Source organism: Mesocricetus auratus, unplaced genomic scaffold (assembly GCF_017639785.1).
Source record: "Mesocricetus auratus isolate SY011 unplaced genomic scaffold, BCM_Maur_2.0 Super-Scaffold_100037, whole genome shotgun sequence".
NCBI lineage: Eukaryota > Metazoa > Chordata > Mammalia > Rodentia > Cricetidae > Mesocricetus > Mesocricetus auratus.
Window position 1 is genome coordinate 5,350,520 of NW_024429215.1, and position 15,148 is coordinate 5,365,667.

General features: G+C 39.2%; 1 protein-coding gene across 1 annotated transcript in view; it reads right to left on the reverse strand.

Annotated features, from left to right (window-relative positions):
- Positions 1–964: 964 nt before the first annotated feature.
- Positions 965–15,148, reverse strand: part of LOC106022336 (zinc finger protein 883) — a 29,964-nt gene continuing 15,780 nt past the window's right edge. The window contains 4 exon segments of the mRNA XM_040734089.1: positions 965–1,792; positions 1,795–3,519; positions 4,399–4,525; positions 7,229–7,313. Coding sequence (XP_040590023.1) covers positions 1,737–1,792; positions 1,795–3,519; positions 4,399–4,525; positions 7,229–7,313 — 1,993 coding nt within the window. The 3' untranslated portion in view covers positions 965–1,736.

Sequence of the window (15,148 nt, forward strand, 5' to 3'; positions counted from 1 at the left end):
TGCACTCACACATGAAATTAAGCAAATACATGTCTTTATTAAATCATTTTCTTTAGTTTTATTTCACGTTGAATTTTCTGATGTCTGCATATTAGCGCTGTATAAAGGATTTCACAAAAGGAATTTAATTCACGTGTTGAGGCTTGTAGACTGGAATTTCTAAGGTACAACAGGACATGAGGACAGCACAATGGCATTCAGTTTTTACTCATGGAGATCAGTGTTCTGAGTGTCATTGCAGTTCGACTGAATCATGGAGTCGAAACATGATTTCAGAGCCATGCACAGGCAAAGCCCAGTTTGGAGGATGTCTGTTAGTAACAAAGACTTACACCCATAGTTTCATTTGTCCCTCTCACTCTCTTCCATGAATGTAAGACAGCAGTCTTCTTTCTTAGGATCAGTAAGCCTCTACATTCTGTCTGTTTTCAGCCCTTTCCATGGGACCATGTACTACTCTAATAGTAAGCCTGAAGCAGTTAGTACAATCACTCTTGCCTTCATTAGTTGATTCAAATGCTTAATCTCTAACACTGATTTTCTGGTGGACAAGTTTGGAGGAACAATTAACGGGTTCAGCATATGTTGCATGAGACACTTTTCCTGAGGCGACACAACATTCATATGCACCCACTCAGGCAAAATGGGAACTGACAACAGAACCAAGTATACTTGTCTGTAAATGGAGTTCTTAATTGGTCTAAATAATAAAAAGCTAGAGTCCGATATAGAGGGAAATGCTGAGAGATCAGAGAGAAGGAGCAAGTCACAGCACATCTTACCTCCTTAGCATCCTATGTCTCCCTGCTTACATCCTGTTTCTGTCCAGCTATCTCACTTCCTGCCTGTCTGTACAGACCTCCAGACCTCTATGGCTAGTTAGTGGCAAGCTCCACTCTCTGACCCCCAAGCCGACTTTATTTGTACAGCCAAGATCTCACCACACTTGCCAATGAAATCCATCTTGTTGAACCAATGAGCTTTATTGGGGTTACTTACATAAATAGGGACCGGAGTTGCTTATAGGAACAAAAGTGACTCAAAGACCGTTACCAACATGAAACTCCAAGTCGGCATGAAATACAGCATTTGAACACTGGGCACCCACAGCATACACACCTGCAGGCATATCTATGTGTTCAAGAGCATCATACCTGACTGGATCAATTCAACAAAGCCTCTTCTAAGCAGCAAGACTGATATAACTTCTTCAGTGGTGGTAAGCATAGTGAATCCTGTCAGTTTCAGGAAATTCTTGAAGCTATTTTGAATGATTTATTTCCTGTCTTAATCAGCTTCCCTAGAGGATGGAATGCTTCAGGCTCCAGAAACCTGCTACACAACTCACAGTCTTCATGCTTCTCCATTTTGTTTTCATTATGAAGTATTTGAGGGTGAAGACGTAAAATGTTTGAATGAAAATTTTCCTACAATGTCACATTTCCAAAATTTTTCCTGGGTATAAAGTCTTGATTTTTTTTTTCTAAGATTTGAATATTACTTAAAGGCTTTGGAAACTTTGATCTCCAGTTTGAATTTTCTCATGATTTCTTAGACCTGAGAGGTGGTAAAGACTTTGCTATGTACACTACATTTTATAAGGTTCTCTCCTATATTCATACATTGATGAGTTCTAAACCTGGCTTCCTGGATAAAGGATTAGTGTGTTTCTTCCTGTATGAATTTTCTCATGTTTTCTAAGAACTGAGCCAATGGTAAAGGATTTGTCACACCCACTACATTTGTAAGGTTTCTCTCCTGTGTGAATTCTCTGATGACTTATCAGATTGCCTTTCTGGACAAAGCATTTGTCACATTCACTACAGTTGTAAGGTTTCTCTCCGGTATGAATTTTCTGATGTATTCTAAGCTTGGCTTTCTGGATAAAGTATTTGTCACACTCACTACATTTGTATGGTCTCTCTCCGGTATGAATTTTCTGATGTATTCTAAGATACGAGTCAGTATTAAAGGATTTGCCACACTCACTACAGTTGTAAGGTTTCTCTCCTGTATGGATTCTCTGATGTCTTCTAAGGTTGGTTTTCTGGACAAAGTATTTGTCACACTCACTGCATTTGTAAGGCCTCTCTCCTGTGTGAATTCTCTCATGTCTCCTAAGGCCTGAACCAGTGGTAAAGGATTTCCCACATTCACCACATTTGTAAGGTTTCTCTCCTGTATGGACTTTCTGGTGAGTTCTAAGATCAGCTTTCCAGATGAAGCATTTGTCACACTCACTGCATTTGTGAGGTTTCTCTCCAGTGTGAATTTTCTGGTGATTTCTAAGGTCTGAGACAATGGGAAAGGATTTCCCACATTTGCTACATTTATAAGGTTTCTCTCCAGTATGAATTGTCTGATGTCTTCTAAGACCGGAGCCAACAGTAAAGGATTTCCCACATTCACTACATTTGAAAGGTTTCTCTCCTGAATGAATAGTCTGATGTGTTCTAAGGTTCACTTTCTGGATAAAGCATTTGCCACATTCATTGCATTTGTAAGGTTTCTCTCCGGTATGAATTCTTTGATGCAGTCTAAGAGATGTACGAAAGGTGAAGGATTTCCCACAGTCGCTACATTTGTAAATTTTCTCTCCCGTATGAATTCTCTGGTGTTTTTTAAGACCTGAAGAGGTAGAAAGGGACTTGCCACACTCATTACATTTGTAAAGTTTCTCTCCACTGTGCCTTCTGTAATGGTATTCAAGGTGTGAAGATGTATAGAAAGACTTATTACATTGTTTACATTTATAAGGCCTCTCGCTTCCACGAATTTTCTGATGTTTTCTAAGACCAGAGCAACAGATAAAGGATTTTCTACAATTTTTACATTTATAAGTCTCCTCCCCAGTGTGGTTTCTGCAACGTCTTTTAAACCCTGATGAATGATAAAAGCACTTGCCACATTCTGTGCATTTGTAGGGTTTTCCTCTACAATGGGTTTTCTGTGCCTTGTGGTGTGACAAATGCAAAGAGGACTTATCACAGTCTACGAACTTGTAGGGTCTCTCTCCAGGATGAGTTCGCTGATGTTTACTGAGGCTCAAATAGGTCCTGAAGCATTTTCCACATTTCCTGCATTGGTGCGGTTTCTTTCCATTCTGGATTAGTTTCATTGTAAGTTCATGCTTAGAGTCAAAAAGTTTATCATAGTCTGTATCTTTGTGTTCTTTCTTTCCAGTGTGGATTTGTTGAGACTGGCTAATGTTGGAACACACATTTAAACGCTCCCTGTAGTCTTTATGTTTGCATTGTTCTCCTACAGCCTTCCCACTTCTGTGTCTCTTTCGGTTTGATGACTCGGTAGAGGTATCCTTGTGGGTACCACCTCTGTAATTCTTGCAGTCTTCTGTAGCACCACTTGTATTATAAGGTACACACTGGGAAGATTCATGAATCATTTTGCCAAGCTCATAACATTTGTGAGACTTCTCTTGGGTATTCACATCCTCATGGACAATACGCTTTGAGCCTTGATTCAGGACAATCTCGTATTTACCACAAATACAATGGTTCTCTGGAAAAATTAGCACAATTAGGGATAATAAGGATTGATGCTTGATTAAACAGATTCAATAACTGGTGCATCCTGAAGTTCTCTAGGACAAATAAGTTAGCAAATCATAGAAATAGAACTCTCACAGAGGCCTTTTGTGTTTCACTATCATTAAATGGATGCTCAAAAGAACCTCCACTCTGATCTCCATCAACCCACCAAGACTATTACTGAATAGTCTTTTCATTCATATCCATTCCTCATACTTTGCAGAAGCTTGAACAAACAGGTGAGAGAACACTAACTAATGTACTTTGAGAAGGGGGCTCTCTTAATAATCTTTTGTAGACTGAGTCTCTTTTTTCTTGTTTGTGTTTTTGAGAGAATCACACTCTGTAGCCTTCATTGACTGGGAACTCACTATATAACACATGTTGGCCTAGAACTCACCAGATCCACTTGTTTCAGCCTCTCTAGTGACAGGATTAAAAACATGCTGTGCCAGGACTAGAGACCATATCTCAAAACAACAAAACAACATGCCACCATCAACAGCTCTTTCTCTATTTTAAAATCTTTTTTTTTTTGAAATCAGAAATAAGGGAATCGCTTAGTCCAATAGTGAAAATCAAAATATCCAACAACTATACGAACCACAATGCATTCCCTTGCTTTAAACATTCAATTTCTTTGAACTCTGAAGTTAGGATTAAACAGTAGGTAAGGGGGTTGGAGAGATTGACAGTATAATAGCGTTGGTTGCTCTTGCAGAGAACACTGAAAATGTAAAGTTATGGCTATTATTATCAGAATTTCCCTTATTTCTGGCAGTCTCTAGACAGATCAGAGAGTTGGCATACCAAGGAAGAGTCAGGAGTTGTACAAGAAAAGCATTCTTACCTACAAAAACTAGATTGCTATAATTCTCCCACATGACGTCCATGTACAGAGCCCTTTGAGAAGAGTCTAGACATTCCCACTCCTCCTGGGAAAAGTCCACAGTCACATTCTTGAATGTCAGCAGACCCTACAATGGAAAATTACCCAATTACCATGTACTGGGGGACAAAATGCGTTCCTAGGTAAAAGAGACTTAAGCAATTAAAGACACTTTCATGATATAGATGAGGCATAACATTATTCAAAGAGAAAGTTTTCTAAAAATGTTTCAGATATAGTTCAGAAGTTAAGAGCACTGGTGCCTCTTCCAGAGGACCCAAGTTTGGTTCCCAGCACCCACATAATAGATTATAACTCCATTTCAATTTAAGGCTGTCTGTGAGCTCTAAAGAACAGAAGTACAAATACTACTCCTGTAAACATTCATGCAAATATATCATATACACACACATAAAAGAGAAAGTTAGTCTTAGCAAAAGATACATTGTAGAATATTCATAATAAATATTTTCTATCTCTATGAAAACAGGATGGCATAATAGACCAGCAAACTCTGAGGGACTCTGTGATACACATTTGAGGTCTAGGTGCAGAATGTATCTTTATGAAAGCTATGTTGATGTCAAACAGGATCACATTGCTTCATCATAAATGGATAAGTTATGTGCAAAACTGTGCTTCCAAATTATACAACTGTCAACCTTGCTTAAATATGGACACTGTACCAATCCTGTCCACAGCTGGGCCTCACCTGACTCTGACTCTATTCTAACATGCTCAGAGGAAATCCTGAGGTCTAGATACAATACTGCACCCTTTCTAGAGCAAAGAGGTAGAATATGGAATGTAGAATTCATGGATGAATTAAAAAAGTGTTTTCTGTAAACAGTCAGGAGGGTCATATCAGTGCAGACATCCAACACTCCAAACAACTCATAGACTCAAATACTTTATGAAGTTATTGTAATGAGAATATTTTCACAATCATCAAGTAAATACAGAAATCAGCATTAGGCAGCATTAACAACATTTTCTACATTTTTCTAAAAGTGACAAAACCAACACAGATGAAATACAGTTTCAGAAATTCCCCTATTGGGGTTCACTACACATAACTAGAAAAATATGTATAAATGCATGTCCTATATGACAATGCATTCTGATGGAAGTAGATTTTCTGTGATCAACCGGATTGTATTAAGTTGTGTGAGAATGATGCTATCTCTTCATTAACTTTGGAAATATTTTTACTCATGTCATTATCTCAATTGAAAATTTGAATCTTATAAACTCAACTCTTTTTTTCTTGGTTTTTCAAGGCAGGATTTCTCTATGTAGCCCTAGTTGTCTTGTAACTTGCTCTGTAAACCAGGCTGGCCTCGAACTCACCCAGATCTGCCTGCCTCTGCCTCCTAAGTACTTGGATTAAAGACATATTTCACCCCTGCCAGGCTTCAACTCTATTCTTTTCTTTTCTATTTGAACTCAATAGTCTAACGTGATTTTACATTGCATAAATAAGTATCATTTATGATTCTTCCTTCATATTTGTAAAAATAATAGAAGACACAAGGTTATACCCTGGCTCCATCATGAATGTACACCAAAAATGTAAACCCAAGGGATGAAAAGATGGCTCAGAGGTAAAGGGAACTTGTTTTTCCTACAGAAAAATACAGTTTAATTCTCAATACATATATGGTAGCTTACTGCAGTGTTTTACTCCCATACCAAGGGTTTGGTGCCCACCTCGGGGTTCCATATACATCAATGGATGCTTGCAGTGCACATAAAAATATGGAAATGATCATGTTTTATAAGTCACATACTTAATAAAGACTTCTTTAATGTACGAAATAAGAAGCTGACCCTTGCAACCTCTTTACAGAATCTCTGCCTATGTAATACATAGCTACAGGAAAAGGAAACATATGGAGCGGGGGGAGCCTTTCTCTGCCCAAAGAAGAGAGCAAAGTCATTAAGAAGGACATTTGTTTGTGCTTGAAAATAGATGGCTTACGTACAGCACCAAGTCACTACCTCTAGAAAATTCTCACTAATATAATATATAATTGGAGACAGGACTGCTTACACCTTGTCTGAAAACTAAAACAAAAGACAAAGAAAGCACTGATATGTCTGGTGAGAACTTCGCACTGAGCGTGATCTTGTTATCAGGAAACTGACCTGAACAGCACCTCTCCTGAGACAACTAGATTTCAGGTGTCAACACACCCATCATCTCTGTGTGATAGCTAATAGCTATAAAAAATCCACTATACTGCAATCTGCATCTCCTCTCGGAAAAGTCAGTTTTATGGCATAAATTCCATCCATCAGCTCTACTCTCCAGGATGCTGAAATATGTACTACTAGGGTTCAGCACGCTGAGTGTCTTCTAGTTCTACTTTTCCATAAAGGGCTCTGTGATATAGGCCAAAAGGCCCATGTGTTTCTGGAAACCTTATCATTCCTGAAATGGATGATATGTGGCCCATGAGACCTTCACTCCTTACCAAAAGACCCAAGTCCATCCTCCGTAAGAACTGGACATCAATATATTTCTTTGATCATCATTCACAATGGAATCTTTCAGAACTGCAGGTCTTAAGTGCATGGAAAATACACATCCTTACTAATAATCAAGGGAGGATACTGTGGGATAAAACTGAGCTTAAAGATTTAATCTTAATTATCAGAGAAGAAAAAGAAAAAAATGATAGGGAATAAACACTTTAAATAGGCTTACCAGAGGCAGGGAATTAAAAGCCTGCATGGCTTTGATAAGACTAAAAAAGATTTTTAAAAGAATTATGGACATGAAACCCACCTGGGGAGCATTTATTGGAGAAGCAGCCATCATCACTGTTGTTTTTCTCTGAGTTTCTGTCTTAGGAACAAAGACTGGAACTCTTCTTGACATTTCACACCAAGATGTCAAAATAAAAAGTTAAAATTAATACAATCCTGTTACAGACAATGCTAAAACATATAACCAAACCCCAAAATGAAAAATGATACCACAGGCATTATCAACATTTCTATAGACAGTAGAGCATGGGAAAACATATTTTGTGTAAGGAAAAAATAACTATGAATATTATCATTGTACCCGGAAATATAGAGAAATGAACCATGAAAATTGGGAAAAAAAGACATTTTACATAACGAGTAGGTGAATAGAGGAAGAGCTGAAAGTTACACACCATGTCTATCTCACATGAGCCACTATTTCTAACTGGAGGGATGAAAATACTACCAGTAATTTTACCAACCAGAATATTTTTTAAAATGCTAAGGAATAGAAGCTATGTGATATGGAAATCTCAATAGAGTCCAACTATCTCAGGCCCAACTTCCTTTTGTCTGCCCTCTATGGGATATACTGCTGGCAGGACAACTCGCCCCCAGAAATCCAAGCAATCACAGTCTGCTGACATCACTGTGCTAGTCTTGCGTCCACTCAGGAGAGAGGTGACAGAAGGCCCCTGTTTCAGGCCCAACTTCTGCTTGCCCTCTTTGGGATATCCTGGCCTGGGGGCTGCTAGCAGGATGACTCACCACAGTGGTGCTGCAATCCAGAGTCTGCTGACACCACAGTGCTGGTCCCACCTCCACTCACCAAGAAAGAGTCTCAGACCCACCTGCACAATCCTGAGACCCATCTGAGTATTGGACCTGCTTGAACCCACCAAGAGAACCTTGTACCCATACCACCAGGAGAAGAAGAGACTCCACCTGCACCCACTGGAAAAAGGGAGGAGAAGACAACAATATAAAAACACATTCAACAATAAGAAAACCAATATGACACCACCAGAGTCTAGGAACCCTACACCAGCAAGACCTGAACATCCCAACGAAGATGAAGCAGAAGAAAATGACCTTAAAAACAACTTCATGAAAATGATAGAGTCCCTCAAAGATGATATGAGAAAATCCCTTACAGAAATGGACAAAAGAACCAAAAAATTCAAGTCATCAACAAATCTCTTAAAGAAAGCTAAGAGAAAACATTCAAACAAATGAAGGAAATAATCCAAACAGTTCAAGACCTGAAACAGAGACAATAAAAATACAAACTGAGGGAACACAGGCAATAGAAAAACTGGGTAAATGATCAAGAACTACAGAAGCAAGCATAACCAACAGAATACAAGAGACAGAAGAGAGAATCTCAGGCACTGAAGATACACTAGGAGAAATAGATTCATCGACCAAAGAAAATCTCAAGTCCAACAAATCCCTAACGCAAAATACCAAGGAAATTTGGGACACAGTGTAAAAGCCAAACCTAAGAATAACAGGTATAGAAGAAGGTGAAGAAACCCAACTCAAAGGTACAGAAAACATATTCAACAAAATTATAGAAGAAAAATTTCCCAACCTAAAGACATACCAATGAAAGTACAAGAAGCTTACAGAACACCAAATAAAATGGACCAAAAAACGTCCCCTTGCCACGTAATAATCAAAACACCAAACATACAGAATAAAGAAAGAATATTAAGAGCAACAAAGGAAAAAGGCCAAGTAACATATAAAGGCAAACCTGTCAGAATTATACCTTACTTCTCCATGGAAACTCTAAAAGCCAGAAGGTCCTGGATAGAATTTATAAACACCAAGAGACCATGAATGACAGTCCAGAATATTATACCCAGCAAAGCTTTCAGTTACTATACATGGAGAAAACAAGATATTCCATGAAAAACAAAACAGATTTAAACAATACATACTCACTAATCCAGCCCTACAAAAAGTACTGGAAGGAAAACTCCAACCAAAGGAAATTAACTACACTCACAAAAACATAGGCAGTAGATAATCCCACTTTACCAAAAGCCAAAAGAAAAGGAGGGATAAAGCCACACATAATAGCTTTAGAAAAAATCCCAAACAACCAAGAATTAAAACTTAATGACTGTAAATTTCCCTCAATATTAATGGTCTTAGCTCACCTATAAAAAGACTCAGGCTAACAGAATGGATTCAAAGACAGAATCCATCTTTCTGCTGCATACAAGAAACACACCTCAACTTCAAATACAGACATTACCTCAGAGTAAAGGGTTGAGATAAAATTTTTCCAATCAAATGGACCCAAGAAACAAGCAGGGGCAGCAATCCTAATATCTAACAAATTACACTTCAAATCAAAATCAAAAGAGACGATGAAGAAGGTCATTTCATACTCATCACAGGAAAAAAACCATCAGGAAGAAGTCTCAATTCTGAACATCTATGCCCCAAATACAAAGGCATCCACAATGTAAAAGAAACATTACAAAAACTTAAAGCACACATAAAACCTCACAAACTTATAGTGGAAGAATTCAACACCCCACTCTCACCACTAGACAGGACTACAAGACAGAAACTTAACAGACAAATAAAGGAAGTAACAGAAGTTATGATCCAATTGGCTTTAATAGACATCTGTAAAGCATTCCATTCAAATACAAAAGAATATACCTTCCTCTCAGAGCCACATGGGACTTTCTCTAAAATCGACCACATACTCGGCAACATAGCAAACCTCACCAGATATAAAAAACTGGAATAACCCCTTGTAGCTTATCAGACCACCATGTCGTACAATTCTACGACAACACAAATTGCAGAAACCCTACAAACTCATGGAAATTGAACAATGTGAAACTGCACCATTCCTGCATCAAGGAGGAAATAAAGAAAGAAATTAAAGACTTCCTAGAATTCAATGAAAATGAAGGCACAACTTACCAAACTCATGGGACACTTTGAAATCAGGAAAGTTCATAGTACTAAGTATCCAAATGAAGAAACTGGAGAATAGTCACACTAGAGAATTAACAGCCCAACTGATAGCTCTAGGGAAAAAAAAAAGCAAACTCATTCAGGAGGAGTAGATGCCAAGATATAATCAAATTGAGGGCTGAATTCAATAAAGTAGAAATAAAGAGAATAATACAAAGAATTAAGTTAACAAAGGGTTGGTTCGTGGAGAAAATCAACAAGATAAACAAACCATTATCCAAACTAATCAAAAGGCAGAAAGAGAGAGAGACAGCACATGCAAATAAACAAAATCAGAAATGAAAAAGGAGACACAACAATGGACAATGAAGACATCCAGAGAATCTTCAGGTCATACTGTAAAAAGTTGTAGTCCACAAAATTTGAATATTTAAAGGAAATGGACAATTTTCTGGATAGATATCAGTTATTAAACTTCAATCGAGCGCAGACAAGCAATTTACACAGACCTATAATGCCTAATGAAATAGAAGCAGTCATGAAGTCTCCCAACCAAAAAAAAAAAAAAAAAAAAAAAAAAAAACTCCAGGACCAAATGGTCTTAGTGCAGAATTCTACCAGAAATTCAAAAGAACTAATACCAGTACTCCTCAAACTGTTCCACACAATAGAAGCAGAAGGGTCATTGCCAAACTCTACAAGGATAAAATTACCTTGGATAGGTAGGATCAACACAGCAAAAATGGCAATCTTATCAAATGCAATCTACAGATTCAATGCAATCCCAATCAAAATACCAGCACAATTCTTCACAGACCTTGAAAAAATAATACTCAACTTTATATAGAAAAATAAAAGACCCAGGAGAGCCAAAACAACTCTGTACAGTAAAGGAACTTCTGAAGGCATCACCATCCCTGACTTCAAGCTCTATTATAGAGCTATAGTCCTGAAAACAGCTTGGTACTGGCACAAAAATACACAGGTAGATGAGTGGAATTGAATTGAAAACCCTGATATGGACCCAAACACCTACGAACACTTGACTTTTGACAAAAGTTAAAATTATATAATAGGGAAAAAAAACCATCTTCAATAAATGGTGCTGGCATAACTGGACCCTGGCATGTAGAAGAATTCGGAACTCTTGAAACTGAGAAGCTTCTATAAGGCAATGGACACAGACAATTATACAAAAAGGCAGCCCACCGATTGGGAAAAGATATTCACCAACACCACATCTGACAGAGGGCTGATTTCCAAAATATACAAAGAACTCAAGAAGCCAGTCTCCAAAACACCAAAGGATCCAATTAAAAAGTGGGGGTGCAGAACTAAATAGAGAATTCTCAATGGAGGAATCTAAAATGGCTAAAAGACACTTAAAGAAATATTCAACATCCTTGGCCATCAGGGAAATGCAAATCAAAACAACTCTGAGATACCATCTTACTCCTGTCAGAATGGCTAAAATCAAAAGCTCCAATGACAGTTTATGCTGGAGAGGATAGGAGAAAGGGGAACACTCCTTCACTGCTGGTTGGAATGCAAACATGTACTTTGGAAATCAGTATGGCAGATCCTCAGGAAAATGGGAATCAGTCTACCACAAGATCCAGCAATTACACTTAGACATATACCCAAAAGATGCACATTCATACAACAAGGACATCTGTTCAACTCTGTCCATTGCAGCATTATTTGTAATAGCCAGAACCTGGAAGCAACCTAAATGCCAACTCAACAGAAGAATGGATAAAGAAAACGTGGTACATTTTCACAATGGAGTACTACTCAGTGGGAAAAAACAATGGAATCTTGAAATTTGCAGGCAAATGGATGGCACTAGAAGAAACCATCCTGAGTGAGGTAACCCAGTCACAAAAAGACAAACATGGTATGTACTCACCCATGTATGGATTTTAAACATACAGCAAAGGATTGCCAGCCAATAATCCACACCACCAGAGTAGCTGGTAAACAAGGAGGACCCTAAGAGAGACATACAAGGTCCCCCAGAGAAGAGGAAAGGGGCAAGATCTCCTGAGCAAATTGGGAGCATGGGGGGAGGGGAGAGGGAGTTAGGAGAAAAAGAAGGGGAGGTGAGGAAAGGAGGGAGCAGGAAGTTTGAGTCAGGGAAGAATAGAGGAGAGCAAGAAAAGAGATTGCATAATAGAGGGAGCCATTGTAGGTTTAAAGAGTAATCTGGCGCCGGGCGTTGGTGGCCCACGCCTTTAATCCCAGCACTTGCGAGGCAGAGGCAGGCGGATCTCTGTGAGTTCGAGGCCAGCCTGGACTACAGAGCGAGTGCCAGGACAGCCTCCAAAGCCACAGAGAAACACTGTCTCGAAAAAAAAAAAGCGTAATCTGGCACTAGGGAAATGTCCAGAGATCTATAGGGATGACAAAAACTATCTAAACAATAGTGGAGAGGCTACCTTAAATGCCCTTCCCCAGTAATGAGATTGGTGACTACCTTAAATGCCATCCTAAAGCCTTTATCCAGTAGCTGATGGAAGCAGAGGCAGACACCCACAGCTAAGCACTGAGCTGAACTCCTGGAATCCAGTTGCAGAGAGGGAGGAGTGATGAGCAAAGGGGTCAAGATCAGGCTGGAGAAACCCACAGAAACAGCTGACCTGAACAAGGACCCCAGACTGATAGCTGGGAAACTAGCATAGGACTGATCCACACCCCCTGAATGTGGATGTCAGTGAGGAGGCCTGGGCAGTCTATGGGGCCTCTGGGAATGGATCAGTATTTATCCCTACCACACAAATGGTCTTTGGGAGCCCATTCCACACAGAGATACTCTCTCAGCCTAGACACACACAGGTGAAGGCCTAGGCCCTGCTACAAATGATATAACGGACTTTGAAGATCCCCCGTGGAAGGCCTCATCCTCCTTGGGGAGCAGAAAGGGGATAGGATGGGGGTTGGTTTGGAGTAGGGGAGGACAGGAGGGAGAGGGCACTAGGATGGACATGGAAAGCAAGCTTGTTTCTAATTTAAATTTTAAAAAGAGAAAAAAGAAAAGAAAATCTCAGTAGAAATGAAATTACCTATTACAGTCAATGTTCAGTAAGAGTTTGTGATTAACTCCTAAAGGAACATGGTTCAACAGAGTAAAGGGCCTGTGTGTCACACATGGGCCAACAGTACTGTGCAGAGATAAAATGAAGAGCATTATGAAGAAAACGGTAAACAGAAGAACGATTCATGCATTCTCCAGTCTCCTTTACTCCAGGGGCACAAGAGTGAGACTGAGAAATAGGAATAAGTCCAAAGATAAAGGGAGACTCGGGTAGGAAAGATAACCACCAAACTCCTCTTTAATGATGACAGTCACACCCAAAACTCCCCCCAGACACCATGGGAAGCTCTCAGACTTGACAAGCGTTTCAGCTGTTAATGAAAATTAACACACAAAATGACCAGTTTTCCTATAAATCTATGACAATTTGAGAAGTAAATTAGAAATTTAACCCATTCAGGTTGACCTCAGAAAGGTTCAAGAATAAGTCAAAATTACGATGACTTTACTTCCATGAGGGAATTTTTAAGGCACTAAAGAAAAAATTGGAAAAATTAAAAGTACACAAAGAAATGGACTGACACACACTCTGACTGACACATGACATGATGTAAATGATTATATTGCTAACAGCAACCAGCAGAATCGATGCAATTCCCATAAGCAAACTACTGACATTTTCCACAAAAGTAGACATGGATACAGTCCCATAGTCACGGGAAAATCACAAGTATCAATGAGAGGAGCACAGTCCTCAGAGAAGATAAGAAATGTTTCCTTTAAGTAGAAACTAGGGGTTTGGGAAACTCAGCCTCTTGCCCAAGTGTTCTCAACCACAAGTGAGAGAGTGGAATTAGCAAGGGTTCTTCTCACAGCTTTGCAACAAAGCATTTTGTACAGTTACTGAAATGTTTGTCAAGATCCAGAAAAACAAAATATTCAGAGCTCTAGCTCTGCAACTTTATATACACAGGAACTAATGTAAGGACACATCTTGGCAGGCCTGGCCAAATGAAGACCACAGCCACTCAACCTCCATGTGAGCCATGTGTGATTGGGGACTGGAACTCAAGTCCTCCAGCCCCACTGCCTTTTCCAGGGCAGGGGTCTGGCTTAGCTTAGAGCACACAGAGGCATCCAAGGCAACACCTGAATTCCATGGAACGGTGAGCAGGGCTCTGCTGCTGCCACACATGCTAGCTTGGCTGCCTCAGAACTTAGGTTTTTAGTTTGTTTGATTTTCCCTCACTTTGGAAGAAACTCGGTATAGATTGATTAATGGTCGCTTCATGGGGAGAAATTAAAACAGGCCCAACCTCTACTACAGGAACAATTGTAACTGGGACATCTAAGTGTTGCTTAGATTTCCTGAGGTATTGGTGATTAATTACATGGATGGCATGCTCTTCTCTTGCTCATCTAATCAAGACTTAAATGAGTGCTTGAATTCCATGGTAATAAACTAAAGAGCAAAATTTAAAATTTGGGTCGTGTCAACTGGGTAAACTCTTATCTGCCTATCAACACTAAGGATTTAGCGCTCCTCTTTAAGCTGCCTGTTGGAGACTCCTGGTTACATTCTGTAAGACACGTAACACCTGAAGCTGAGTGGATTACTAGCTTATTAAATAAGGGCTGCTACTGAAGCAGTAACTCAGAATCAATCCCTTACTTCCTTATCAATTACTTATCCTTCCTTCATCTTCATCTCCTGCTGGAAATACACATCAACAAGGTAAGGGCATTATAGAAATTCATTCATGTCATAATTCTGTATAACTCCTCATTTACAAGAAATTACAAACTGAACAACGGTGGGAGAACACATCTTAAAGAATTTCCTGGTGAAGAGCCCACAGAAGTCATCATGCCACTGAATAAAATACAGGTTGATAATGTGCCCCACACTGAAAATAAGTGGCAGGCTGCGGTAGCATGTTACTTGTGTTCAATAAGATAATCACGATCCAAAAGCTC